The following is a 14678-nucleotide window of genomic DNA, read 5'->3' as shown; positions in this document are numbered from 1 at the left end:
TTGTTACAAAGATGAAAGATCAACATAGGATAATTCTGTGAATGGATAGTGCATGGCTGCTGTTACTTTTTGGTAGTGTTTCTAATGCAGAGAAGAGAAGATTTTTAATTTCTACTTTGTGGTAAAGGTATTGAGTTAGAGTTGCAATTTCACACATTTTGTTTTTACTTGAAATGCAGAAAAGGGCAATATAATTAGGTAATACAGGGTATTGATTCTTAGTTTGCTTTTTATTACTTTCCAGTCAGCCTTCAGAATTAAAATTGTCTCCCATGTTCTGTAATTACAAAGTGATGTCTGCTCGTCAGACGTCTCTAAGTCAGTGCCTTTGCTCGTTTCTGCATTTAAAATGAACGTGCTCATTGCTAGTAACAAGTGAATCAGCACATTCACTGTAGTATGTGATTCCCAGATACTCAGAACACATTAGATGTGGTCCCTACCATTTAATACATTGTGACCCAATGGAGAGGATGAGGTCTTATTTTTGATTCTGTCCTGTCATTTTAATGTATCAAGATGAGAACCAAAACTGAGGTTTTCCTGACAGACTAGAATGTTAGGTGAGTGTCACAAGTTGACATTTAATAAGGGAAATTGTAAAGATGTACTGTAAGATCCTTCCAAAAACTCAAACTGCGTGTGGATAAGGCCTTGGTTGACTTGACTAGTAATATGATTTGTCGGCTGATACGGTCCTAGTCTGGGAAATAGAAGCTGAGACTTAATTGAGTGATTACGCTGTAATGGGATCCCCTTAGTCAGATATAGATATATATCTACAGATATATATAGTCAGATATAGATGATATCCACAGATATCATCTGTGGATAGAGCATTAAATGGGTTGTTGGCAGACTGCAGAATGTGTGTGGAGCAACTCGCCAAGATCACAGGTAGAGCAGAGTCTGTGTCATAGGGTAATACACAGAGACAGGGGATGTTTCACCCCAGAAACATGGGGCACTTTGTTTCATTACTGGTGATGCTCACTGATCACTCGGTAGCCCACTATCTTTTTCCATTTGTAATTAGTGAGTTGTCTTTGGGGATAAAAGTTGAGACCATGTAAATATCCTGTTTACCAATGAACTTTATAGTTAGTTGTTTTAATATTCAATGATAATACTTGTCTAAATAATTATTATAGTGATTGCAAAGTAGTAATTTTATGTCACAAATGTAGTATATTTGCCAGGTACTCTCCTCATTTCTAATATAGTACTGCTTGACTGACATATATATATATATATATAAGCATATGTCAGGATGGAGGTACACTACATGACTTTTAAGATCCCTACTAATCTATATTCTGATTGAGAAGAGTTTGACAGTCATATTAAAATTTTTATAGTATAGATGTTTTTATGTGATCTGGAATATTGGCTTTTCAAAAATTTAAAAACCTTTTTTTCATGTGCATGTAACACTTTCACATTTTTATGGGGCACAGTGAAATATTTCTTCACATTTATACAGCATAAGCCAATCAAACCACGCAACTAGCCTTTCTGTTATGCTTGCTTTAAAAAATTCATTGAAATATAAAATATATGCAGAAAAACATATTTCATTTATTGTGCAGCTCACTATTTTCATAAATGGAACACATCTATATAAGTAGAACCTACATCAAGATACAGAACCTTCTCAGTGCTCTAGGAGCCCCTGTCCCAAACAGGAATGATTGCTTGTGCTGCTTGGACTAGCAGTCTTTTCTCAATGCCCTGAAAGAACACAGGACAGGGAATGTATGGAACACATTCCAGGAACATAGGCAAGATTTTCAACTCCTAATCCCTATCTGTTTTCCTTTATGCATCTTGATAATTAAGAAAGAAGCATTATATTTCCTTTCCTTAAAATCTGGAACCAGCATTATTAACCATTGTTTAATTATTCAGTAAATATTTATTGACCAAATATGCATTGTGCACTATCATAAATGCTTGGGATATGCAGGACGCTAAGATCAGGTAATTGATTTTAAGAGTGACTGCAGGTATAAATTATAGCCTGGGGTAATATTTGTACTGGACAGGTATGTAGAAAGAGTAAGGGCATAATTGATCTCAAAGAGTTCTTGTGCAGTGGCTGTAGAACCAGTGAGAGGAAACATTGAAGATGGTGAATCCCACAACAGAAGCAGCCACTGAGAGCTCACACAGGGACTTGGCCTTCTGAGGCAGAGAGCCTATGTGTGGAAATAAAGCCTTAATTGTTTCTTATGACAAAGCTAAATTACTTCCAGCTATTCTAGTGTTTAGTATACATATTCTCTGTAGCTTAAATGTGATCTATGCCTGGTATTTCAGAGCAGCAGGTAGTAATGGTAGTTACTAATTCTATCCCCAGTCTCCTGGCTCCCCAAGCTGCTTCTCTGCCCATCACAATCCAGGAAGACCTGAAAGACTTCTTATAGTTCATCTATTACAGCCTTTGCACTGGATATTATACAAGTACAATAAGTGGGTTTTTAAGCTTTTCTATGAAATTGATTCTTTTCTGTAAGCCAAAACAGAAACCAGATCTAACAGAAAAGATACTTCATTTACATGTTCTAGGCACTTAAGCTAGGTTGCCAACAATTACTACTTTTCATATATGTGTATATATGCATCCACATCCACACAAATATATATATATATATGTATGAAAATCAGCCTTGAGATAAGAGCTTGTACTTTGGAATCAACCTGCCCAAGTTTGTATCCTACCTTCTCTACTTTCTGGCTATGTGGTTTTGGTTAAGTTCTATAACATCTTGTTGCTTCAGTTTCATTGTCTGCAAAGTCAAGATGATAATAATACCTGCTTTACAAGTTAGGATTTATTGAGTTAACATTTTTAAAAAATATTTTATTTGAAAGGCATAATTAGAGATCTTCCATCTGCTGGTTTATTCCCTCAAAGACCACAACTGCCAGGGCTGGGCCAGGCTGAAGCCAGGCTGAAGCCAGGAGCTTCATCCAGGTTTCCCAGATGGGTACAGGGCCCCAGGGACTTGAGTCATCTTTTGCTACTTCATCAGGTGCATTAGCAGGGAGCTGGATGGAAGTAGAGTAGCCGGAACTAGAACCAGCGCCCACATGGGACTCTGGTGTTGTAGGCTGTGGCCTGAGCTGCTGTGCCACAACACTGGCCCCTAATGAATTAATATTTTTAACGTGCCTTGAATAGCACTATCACTTAGGAAGCGCTATAGTATTTGTTAAAGAAGTAAAAATAACTCTTATAGGGGCCAGGGCTATGGCGCAGCGGGTTAACGCCCTGGCCTGAAGCGCCAGCATCCCATATGGGCACCGGTTCAGGTCCCAGCTGCTCCACTTCCCATCCAGCTCTCTGCTATGGTCTGGGAATGCAGTAGAAGGTAACCCAAGTCCTTGGGTCCCTGCACTCACATGGGAGACCTGGAAGAAGCTCCTGGTTCCTGGCTTCGGATCTGCGCAGCTCCAGCCGTTGCGGCCAATTGAGGAGTGAACGAGAGGATGGAAGACCTCTCTCTCTCTCTCTCTCTCTCTCTCTCTCTCTCTCTCTGCCTCTCCTCTCTTTGTGTAACTCTTTCAAATGAATAAATCTTAAAATAACTTTTATAGTCTGGAAATATATAAGGAAAATGTTAGCAGTCTACATGTATTTATAAGGTTTTGTACATGTTTCTACCAATACTGTTTATTTTGAAGGTAGAGTCGGCATGAGAGAAAGAAATGTCTCTTATTTGCTTATTCACTCCCCAAATACCCATGGCAGCTGGGGCTGCATCAAACTGAAGCTGGGATTCAGGGAACTCAGTCCGTCTCCCACATGGTTGCAGGGACCCAGCCACTTGAGCCATCCTATGCTGCCTTCCAAGTGTGCATTAGCTTTGGAAGCCTACCCGGGACTTGATCCATTGTGTGATACAGGTGTCTCAAGTGATACCTTAACTGCTAGACAAAATGTCTGCCCTAATGCTATTTCTTAATGTTATTTTGCACATTTCTAAAGTTTGAAAGATATGAAACCCATTTACCTACCTTTCCAAGGCAAATATCTAATAGTATTTCAGTATGCAAAAGTAATTCATAATTATTTGTGATGGATATCATAGTGACTAAAGTACTTCTGGATATAAACAAATTCATCCAAACCTGAAAGAACTTGAACTCTAATCTGAAATGTAGGGCAGTGAGAACCATACAGTTTGTTACTTGAATTACAATTCAAAACGTGTTGATTTTTCTTACCATGATCACTTTATTCTGTGTAATGATTTTTCACTTGTCTTTGTAATGATTTTTCTAATAGGATTCTGAAAGACTAATATGTGCATTCCTTTTGCAGCTGTAGAAAGGACTCAACAAAGAAAGTTTGAAGAATTACTTTTAGCAGCAGCAAGAGAAGGCAAAACATCAGAACTCACAGCTCTGGTAAAAATCCTTAAAGCATTTCTTTACACTTCAGAAAAAGTTTCATTGTTCAGTTCATAATTTAGTGAATGTGGCACCAAAAAGAACTCCAGAGATCATAAAGTAGAACAAAAGTCCGAGAATATGTGAAAACAGTGAGCATGGTCATCATTTAATCAGGACACATATCAAAAGATGATTTTTTTCCCCAGATTTATGATTTACATTTGTATCCCTCCATTGAAAATTTGATTGATAAGAATGATTTTTTCACAGAAAGTAGTTAATGTAAAGACAACTTAAACTTTTTCATATTAAGCCAATTAAAACAAACAACATACAAAAGGTCTTCAAAAGATTCATGGAAGATGCACATTATCTTTTTTATTTTATTTTATTATTTTTTTAAACTTTCTTTTTTTTTTTTTTTTTGACAGGCAGAGTAGATAGTGAGAGAGAGAGAGAGAAAGGTCTTCCTTTTTGCCGTTGGTTCACCCTCCAATGGCCGCTGCGGCCGGCGCATCGCGCTGATCCGAAGCCAGGAGCCAGGTGCTTCTCCTGGTCTCCCATACAGGTGCAGGGCCCAAGGACTTGGGCCATCCTCCACTGCACTCCCGGGCCATAGCAGAGAGCTGGCCTGGAAGAGGGGCAGCCGGGATAGAATCCGGCGCCCCAACCGGGACTAGAACCCAGTGTGCCAGCGCTGCAAGGTGGAGGATTAGCCTGTTAAGCCACGGCGCCGGCCTACATTATCTTTTAATTCTATTTTTCTACAAACTCTTTGAAGCCCCTTTGCACAGTATCCTATAAAGGAATATGTTTTTCTAAATGTGATGAGTGATAATTTCTGAAAGGAATGCTATACTTCTGGAAAGAAATATGCAAAGAATTAACAGTATTTTGGGGTATTGATGTCATATTAGAGCAGACTGAAAGCTTTGCCCACTTTATTTTTCTTTCTAGGAGATCAACTTTCCAGTTTCCATTTCCTGCATATTCTCATTAAACATGAGACTCTAAATTCAACACTGAAGCATTGCCATTTACTTTAGAGTTATTTCAACTCGTTTTAAAAGGCCTCTGGTTTCTAAATATAGTGGCTAAAAACATTTTTAAATTTTGTGAAATGGAGACTATGTGAAGAAGTTTCTAAGGCAGTGAGGTGGGAATAGCAGATTCAGTAGGGCTCTGCTGTTTACACATTGAACATTTGTAGTATTCACTCTTCTGAAGGGTTGTCTGTGCCCAGCTGATTCGTGGTTTTGCTGTCACAAGTGTGAATTGCAGGACTGGAAGGAGCAAGCAGATCTTAGTGAGATCTTAATTTCAGGGTCTCATGGAGTGGTGCTGGCATAGTATGTGTTGTCTGTTGTTGGGGGAGTTTGGGAACCCAGATACAGAACTGAGATCTTGTGGCATCTGAGGACAGGCATGGGGGTGGAAGGGTTGGCTGGTTTAGTGAGTGAGAAGCCAAGCAGATGTTCTAGGTGCCAAGGAGTTGGCTGTTGTCCATACACTGCTGGAGCACCTTCCTGGGGTTAGGAGAGAAAGTCTGTTTTTGAAATATAATTCTGCATTTCATTTCTTTAATTGTTAGCTCAATAGGCCCAATCCTCCTGACGTTAACTGTTCGGATCAGTTAGGAAATACACCCTTGCATTGTGCAGCTTACCGGGCCCATAAGCAATGTGCCTTGAAGCTTCTAAAAAGTGGAGCAGACCCTAATTTGAAGAACAAAAATGGTAAGCATGTTGATGACGGTCAGTGTTGGTCATTTTGAAGCTATAAAATAAAGTCAGTGCCATATAAAATTATTTTTAGTATCCAGCTTTTACAAAACTGTGACACCTATTTATTTTTGGTTCCAAGGTTATTCACATAAGAAAAAATAAACATTAATTTGCCTCTGATTTAAGATCTAAATATGTAGTAATGCATCTCCACAGGAAGCACTAAGGATGGCTTTGATAGATCTTATCTGCAGAAGAAAGATAAATACAGTTGATTTGTTACTTGTGGTGGTTGTGATCTGTAAAGTGCCACCAACACTGAATTAGCAGGTACTGAGCCATTATTCCTAGAATTACAGGCTTAGGTTCCTGTGAGGCTCAAGTCACAACTTTTTGAATCAGTTGATCAATATATAACCATTTTATATTTTTTTAATAAAAACTTCTTATTTAATGTGTATTGTAGCTTAATTAATGGTGACCTCATTGCTACCAGCACAGTAACTGGTGCCTGATCTCTAAGCACTTTCTCTAAGGCACATTGTTGCCATGTCATGCTTAGGAATATTAGACAGCTTTTTAAACTGTGAGATCGCCAACCAAAACCACAGAAATGTAACAGTAGACTTCACTGAAGGCTGGAACAAAAAGGATGGCTGTTGCCTGTTCTGCCTCATCTGGGAAAGTGAGTGTTGGGCAACTTGAATTTTTCACCATTGCAGGCATGTCTGTGAGTGACCAAAAGATCTCCACCAATACTGATTTTAGGATTACAGATACATTTTAGCAATAGGCAAGTTTGCAAATAGGTAACCTGCAATAATGAGAATCACCTATAAATATGTGACAGTATCAAAGACAGCTGGATAACCAAAAATGTAGTTGCAAAAGGTATAGTGGGTATTCAAAAGAAGAGCATTCTACCAGGGCCTGTTTAGAATGCTTCCTGTTGCTTGCCAGCTGGGACAAAGGCTTGTCAGTGGTCCCATGAGATCATATGTTCACCTCTGTAAGAGCCTAAACCACACTGCATGGTAATTGTTGGGTTATCTAACTGTCTCCCATGAGACTGAATTCCTCAGGGCAGGCCTAAATATTTTGCTGTCTGGTTTACCTAGCAGCTAGAATAATGTTTAACACATAACACCTGGTAAGAGTTGCATGTTTTTAGAAGGGTTGGGGTAATTAAATATCAGTTCATGAAGGAAGAGATACTTGATGTAGACCCTGAAGTTCTAGTAGGATAAAAAAAAATAGCCATTACTAAATGCTTCTATTTGTATTTGTAATGAAAGGCACCCTCCATATGCTTTAAATAGAAGCACAATACCATTATTACCTAGTAAGATTTTGATAAGCATGGATTTGAGAGGAAAGTTGATAAGAAAAGGCATGAATTTGAGAGGGAAGATAAGAAAAGGCACTAAAGTGAAAAAAGCCAAATTATCCTCAGGTTGGTACTTCCTAGGGTGCATGAAGGGAGTGGTATGGCACAACCCTATAAATGTGGGTTAGATTTGTACCAGAGAACAGGAGTCACATAACTAATTTTACGTTTTCAAGTAACCATATTTAAAAAGTAAAAACAAAAAGCAGGTGAAACTAACATTAATAGCATATTTTGCTTAAAGGAACATACCCAAAATACTGTTTCAACATGTAACCATTTAGTGAAAACAATTACCAGTGATTTTTTTGCATTCCCTTTTTGATTCTATGTCTTTGAAATCTGGTGTTTTATATTTGTACCATAACAGGTACATTTCAGGTACTGAATCGCCGCATGCACTAAGTGTCCACTGTGCTGGGCAGTGCAGATCTAGACTCAGGTTCTCTGGTGAACCATGCTGTCCTTACCTCGCAAAGGCTAATCTGTCTGTTCTCTGCTTGTCCATCTGGCAAACCCTACGCTTAGGAGCCAGCGTTGTGGCATAGCAGGTTAAACCACTGTCTGCAGTGCCAACATCCCATATGGGTGCTGGTTCAACTCCTAGCTGCTGCACTTTCAATCCAGCTCTCTTCCAGTCCTGCTAATGGCCCAAGTGCTTGGGTCCCTACTCACATGTGAGAGACCTGGAAGAAGCTCCTGGCTTTCGATTGGTCCAGCTCCAGCAGTTGTGGCTAGTGAACCAGCAGATGGAAATTGTCTGTCTCTGTCTCTCTAACTCTGCCTTTCAAATAAATAAAAATCTTAAAAAAAAAAAAAAAAAAAAGCCTGCTCAAATTCAGCTTCCCCAGAAAGGCCTTCCCTTTGTCCTTGAGACATAGGCTCTTCCTAGAATTAAAGCTAAAAAGAGAAACTGCGCATGGAGAAGGAGAAGCACTCTAGAGAAGTGAGAGAAATAACAGTTCCTAGAAGGCAAAAGAGGAAAGAAAATGCAGACTAAAGGGGTAGGCTGTTACTGGTGTCAGGTGCAACTTAGACTGAAGAAATTGAACACTGGGAAAATGCTGTGGAATTCAGTGACTCAATGCCCAGCACTCATTTCTGAAAAAGCAGGTTCTACTGCCAAAAAACCAGGTTAGGTAGTTGGGCAAAAAGGTTCATGAGAAATAAGACATTAGAAAAAGGACTTGATGGTTTTATTCAGACAGAGAATGTAATTTAGAAAAGGAAATGTTCATGGTCTGAATAAAAATAAGTTGGGACATAGATTTTTTTTTTTCCTTGTGAATTCTTTTTTTTTTTTTTTTTTTATATTTTTCCCAGAAACCTTTTATTTAAGGAATACAAACTTCATGCATTTCATAAATGCAACTTTAGGGACATAGTGATTCTTCCCACCCGCACTCCCATGGGACATATATTTTTTCTAAAGATTTATTTACCTGTTCATTTATTTATTTATTCATTCATTTATTTAAAAAGCTAAGAGAGAGGGAGAGATAGATCTTCTGTCTACTGGTTCACTCCCAAAATGCTTGCAGTGGCTGGTACTGGGCTAGGCCTGACTGGAAATTCAGATCAAGTCTCCCAGATGGGTGGCAGGAACCCAACTACTTAAGCCATAACCTTCTGTCTCCCACAGTATATGTGATCAGGAAGCTGGAATCGGGATTAGCGCTGGGACCAGGTACTCTTACATGGGATATGGGTATTTGAAACATTGGGCCAAATGCATTCCCAAAAGCTGAGAATTTTAAAGGAGAAGTGAAGCTGAAAAGCTTGCCCTACTGGATAAAAAGACTAATTATAAGTGTTCTGTAATGAAAACACTTTGATTGAACAAGTTATTTGTCAAGTACTCACGTGCCAGGTCCTATTACAAGTAGTACCAATCTGAAGCACTGAAGACTAAAAACAGCAAGTCCCTAATTCCGTGGAGATTTTGGCCATGTGAGATGGGAAGCTGTAGAAGGGTTTAGAATGTAGCAAGATCTGGTTTATGTTATGAAAACTGATCAATCAAGTTGTGAATAGTGTAGACTGTAGGAGGGCAAGGAAGAGGAGAGGAGAGCAGCGCAGGGACTGTTGGAATTGTCGAGATGAGAGAGGGTACTGGCTTGTGTCAGGATAGTGGCAGAAAAGATGAAGGTAAAGTGTTTGGACTGAGTTTGCATTTTGGAGTGCTCAGGTTTGCTAATAGCCTGAGAGAAAGAGTCAACCATGATTTGATAGTGTGCAACTTAATCTCCACTTAGAAAACAAAGGCTCTAGAAGGGATGAGTTAGCAGTTGCTGATCATGGGGAGTTGAAGACATTGAAGTTTTGAAATCAATATGTAAAAACCAAATGGGACAGTTGGAAATAGAAGTTTGAATTTAGAAGAGAAGCCTGGCTAGAGATGGAAATTTGGGAATTGTTGGCAGATAGTTATTTTTCATGTGTGAGGGTGAGAATGCTGTGTCCCATTCACTCGTTCATTTCCCAGATTCCTACAGCGGCTGGAATGGGGCTAGGGTCTGGAGTCAGGAACTTAATCCAGTACCTGCTTGTGTGAGTAACTGTGCTCTTAGTATAGTCACTTGGGGCTGTGAGGCAGGGCCATGTGGTACAAATAAGATTGCTTGGGCTTCCCCTGGGGAGTGTGGAAATGGCAGTGTTCAGAGCATGGTGAGCAGGTGTGGGCTGGTGAACATCTCAAGGTATCTACTGCTTTTAATTTAAGGGTAGTTAATAGATCTGACATATTAAAATCCTACTTTTTAAAAAGCCTCAACAGTGTTTTCCATATTGTCTCCAGAAGCATAGTCTTCAAGGTTCACCTTGAAGATAGTGTCTCATGTGGATTTAATACAATTTTCTTTGCCTAAAAGTCTAGTAATAAGGACAGTGATTATTTCTATATTTTTGCAGCTGTATTTTCTTAGTCTTTTTCCTGTTTTAAAAAACATGTTTTAACTTATTCAACACGTTTTTTAAAAGATTTATTTATTTATTTGAAAGGCAGAGTTACAGAGAAGCAGAGACAGAGAATGTGGTCTTCCATCCACTAGTTCACTCCCCAGATGCTGCAACAGCTGGAGCTGTGCCAACCTGAAGCCAGCAGCTTCTTCCAGGTCTCCCATGTGGGGGCCCAAGGACTTGGGCCATCTTCTACTGCTTTCCCAGGCTGTAGCAGAGAGCTGGATTGGAGTGGAACAGCTAGGACTTGAACTCGCACCCATATGGGATGCTGGCACTGCAGGGAGAGAGAGGCTTTACCTGCTATGCCACAGTGCCGGCCCCAAATTTGCTGATGGCCTTCTTTGATTTAGAATTCCAAACTTAGAGATTTGGTAAATACTCTGTTCTGTTTTCTCCTAGTGGCTTGTCTCTAATCACACGCATTTATTCAATGCATGCTGAGGCTCTGCTGTTTGCCAAGAACTGTCTTAGGTGTTGGAGAACCGACAGCCAACAGACAGACTCTGTGCTCTTGGAGCTTTGACAAAAAGATAAATATGGGTGTACACATGCTGTAAGGAAGTGAGCTGCAGAAAATATAATAGGATGAAGGGGTTGGAGAGTGATGACAACAAGGGGGATGGTGTTGTCTTAGAAGGCATCTAAAGGAAGTTTTTTTAAAAATTTATTTGACAGGTAGAATTAGACAGTGAGAGAGAGAGAAAGGTCTTCCTTCCATTGGTTCACTCCCCAAATGGCTGCCACGGCTGGTGCTGTGCCAATCCAAAGCCAGGAGCCAGGTGCTTCCTCCTGGTCTCCCATGCGGGTGCAGGGGCCCAAGCACTTGGGCCATCCTCCACCACTGCCTTCCCGGGCCACAGCAGAGAGCTGGACTGGAAGAGGAGCAAGCTGGACTAGAACTGGCGCACATATGGAATGCCGGCACTGCAGGCAGAGGATTAACCAAATGAGCCATGGCACTGGTCCCTAAAGGAAGGTTCTTAGAGGTGACCTTGTGCAGAGTTGAACTGAGGCAGTGAACACTGGCATTCAAGGCGAAGGGAGACAGTGTAAAACTGAGTAGAGAGCTCTTGGCATGTTTGAGGAAAAGGGAAGCTGCTAGGGTGCCTGGAATAGGGCAAACTGGGGAAAGCCCAAATGATCTGGAAGGACTGACCAGAGGCCCGGCCTTCCAGGCTTTGTCAGCCATGATGAAGAGATTGGTCATTTGTGAATGTAGTTTAAGGATTTTGGGCAAGATACTTGATGTGAGAGCCTCAATTTGCTAATCAGTTATCTTTGTGTCCTTTATTAAATAATATTTCTTTACCCATGTCTTTCTGGTACCTTTTATTTTATTTTTTTAAAGATTTATTTTATTTGAAAGGCAGAGTTACAGACAGGCAGAGACAGAGGGAGACAGACAGAGATATCTTCCATCTGCTGGTTCACTCCCCAGATGGCTGTAATGGCCAGAGCTGCACCAATCTGAAGCCAGGAGCCAGGAGCTTCCTCCGGGTCTTTCAAGCGGGTACAGGGCCCCAAGGATTTGGGCCATCTTCCACTGCTTTTTCAGGCTGTAGCAGAGAGCTGGATCAGAAGTAGAGCAGCCAGGACTCGAACTGACGCCCATATGGGATACCAGTACTGCAGACAGTGGCTTCACCTGCTAAGCCATAGCGCTGTCCCTTCTTGTACCTTTTAACAAACTATTTTCTTTTCATGTTTACTGTTCTCTTTCATTGCCTCATCTCTTTTGCCAGCATTTCACTTTTAACAATTGCTTTCATAATATTTTAATATCCAATAAGATTTCCTCTTACTGTTCTTTTTAAGAATTTTCCTTGATCTTCTTACCTGTTTATTTTATCATCTACTTCCAAAATGTCATCTTTCTGGTAGCAGAGTGCCAGGCTCTGCTTCTGATCCAGCTTCCTGCTATGTATATCCTGGGAGGTAGCAGGTGATGCCTCAAGTGCTGTGTCCCTACCCACCCAACTGGGAGACATGGATTGAGTTCTGGGCTTTAACTTTGGCCTGGCTCAGCGCAAGCTGTTGTGGGCATTTGAAGAGTGAACCAGCAGATAGAATGTCTTTCTGTCTTGCATATAAGATGAAAATAAAATTTAAAATATTGGCCAGACATTATGGTGTAGAATATTAAGTTGTCACTTAGGATGCCTGCATTCCATGTTGAAGTGCTAGTTTGAGTTCTAGCTACTTCACTTTTGGCCCAGCTTCCTGCTAGTGCATCCTAGGAGGCAGCAGGTGATAGGTGAAGTGCTAGGGCCTCTGCCACGCACGTGTGAGACTTGGATGGAGTTCTGGACTGCTGGCTTTGGCGTGGCCCAGCTTGACTATTGCACATATTTGTGAGAAGAGCCAGCAGATGGAAGATCTTTGTGTTTATCTCTTGCTCTGCCTTTCAAGAAGATGAGAATAAATGAACTTTAAAAAGTAAAAAAAAATCATATTCTTAGTTTCGTGGTGTAAATATTGTTGATATTTAATTGGAATTGTATTCTATGTAAATTAATTTGAGGTAAATTGGAATCTTTATTGAATTTTTCTCATTAAGGGACAAATGTGTATCTGCACAATTTAAAATGTGACATATCTGATTTCTGCTGCATTTTGTTGTGATTGATAAGAGATGCACAGCATTTTTGAGATGACTGGTTATGGAGACCATCTGGGTAGGGAAACTATTTCATTCAATTCAAAAAAAATTTTCATTGAATTCTTGAGTCCAGAAATGAGAGCCCTGTCCTGAGATTTCATCTGCTTGGCAGAGGAGCTCAGAATTTATTTTTGGTATCTGGGAAGCATTCTGTGAAAGAAGTCATGGTATCTTCCCTTCTGCCTAAAGGAATCATTTCTGAAAAGTGCCCTGTAGATAGAATGAAAACAAGACAGAATTGGCAGACCTTGGTAAGTCTTTTCCCTATGTGCTAGGTGGGAAAAACAATTACTAACTTCTCAATTGATGTATTAACACTGGTTTTCCCCATAGAAGAAATAATATATCATCAGCCTCAGGTTTCCCCATCAATAGTTTTGTAGATCTACCTCCAGAATAAATCGCTAACTCTTGTATTTTTCTTCATATTTATTGTTGTCTCTTGTTTCCTACCAACTCTATAGTCCAGACCTCCAAGATCTTCCAACCGTGCTACTGCTGTCACTTGAAACTTTTCTCCCTCCTTTTCTCTTGCCCACATTTGCAAGTTGTTTCCCACATAGCTGGAGCGTTTTCTTTTTTTTAATTACAGAAATTGTCAAAGCTTAAAAGATAGTAGAGTAGGGGCCAGTGCTGTGGCATAGTGGGTAAAGCTGCCACCTGCAGTGCTGGCATCCCATATGGGTGCCAGTTTGAATCCTGGCTGTTGTACTTCCCATCCATCTCTCTGCTAATGTGCTTTGGAAAGCAACAAAAGATGGTCCAAGTCCTTGAGCCCCTATACCACGTGGGAGGCTGGGGAGAAATTCCTGGATCCTGGCTTCAGATCAGCCCAGCTCCAGCCATCTGGGGAGTGAACCAGCAGACAGAAGATCTCTCTTTATCTCTTCTTTTCTTTAACTCTACTTTCAAATAAACGAATCTTTAAAAAAAAATACAGTATTATTAATTGATGTGCTTATCTGCCTTTTCAGGAATTTTCAGTAGTGGCCATTTTCCTTTTATCTATCCACACACACTTCCCACCCCTTGTGTTATTATTTTAAGATGTATTTATTTATTTGAAAGGCAGAATTATAGAGAAAGAGAGGAAGAGACAGAGCTTCCCAAATGACTGCAACAGCTAGAACTGGGCTGGTCCGAAGCCAGGAGCTTCTTCTGAGTCTCCCACGTGGGTGCAGGGACCCAAGTACCTAGGCTATCCTCCACTACTTTCCCAGGCACATTAGCAGGGAGCTGGATCAGAAGTGGAGCAGCCAGGACTTAAATTGGTGCCCATGTGGTATACTGGTGTTGCAAGTGGCAGCTTTACCCATTATGCCACAACACTGCCCCCCTCCCCCCAAATTATTTTGAAGCAGTGCCAGATAACATGTCATGTCATTAGTAAATATATGAGCCAAAGGTAAGGGCTCCTTTAAAGAAACTATAAGCATATGATAGTTGCTTCACTCTGTGAACACACTACATGTTGAGTTGTATACTTCAAATGAGTGACTCAGAGGTGCGTGAATTTGTACCACAGTGGAGCTATTAAAAAACAATATTA

The 14678-nt window shown here is 40.4% G+C and overlaps 1 protein-coding gene across 2 annotated transcripts in view; it reads left to right on the top strand.

Moving 5' to 3' along the window:
- The window catches only part of OSBPL1A (oxysterol binding protein like 1A), a 229282-nt gene that overhangs the window by 36044 nt on the left and 178560 nt on the right, over positions 1 to 14678 (top strand). For both annotated transcript variants that reach the window (XM_062201480.1, XM_062201482.1), the window contains 2 exons: positions 4328 to 4413; positions 5990 to 6134. In XM_062201480.1, coding sequence (XP_062057464.1) covers positions 4328 to 4413; positions 5990 to 6134 — 231 coding nt within the window. The remainder of the gene's footprint in view (positions 1 to 4327; positions 4414 to 5989; positions 6135 to 14678) is intronic.

This window comes from Lepus europaeus, chromosome 9 (assembly GCF_033115175.1).
Source record: "Lepus europaeus isolate LE1 chromosome 9, mLepTim1.pri, whole genome shotgun sequence".
NCBI classification, from domain to species: Eukaryota; Metazoa; Chordata; class Mammalia; order Lagomorpha; family Leporidae; genus Lepus; species Lepus europaeus.
Note: the sequence above shows the minus strand (reverse complement) of the source record. Positions and strands in the feature narration are given on the sequence as shown.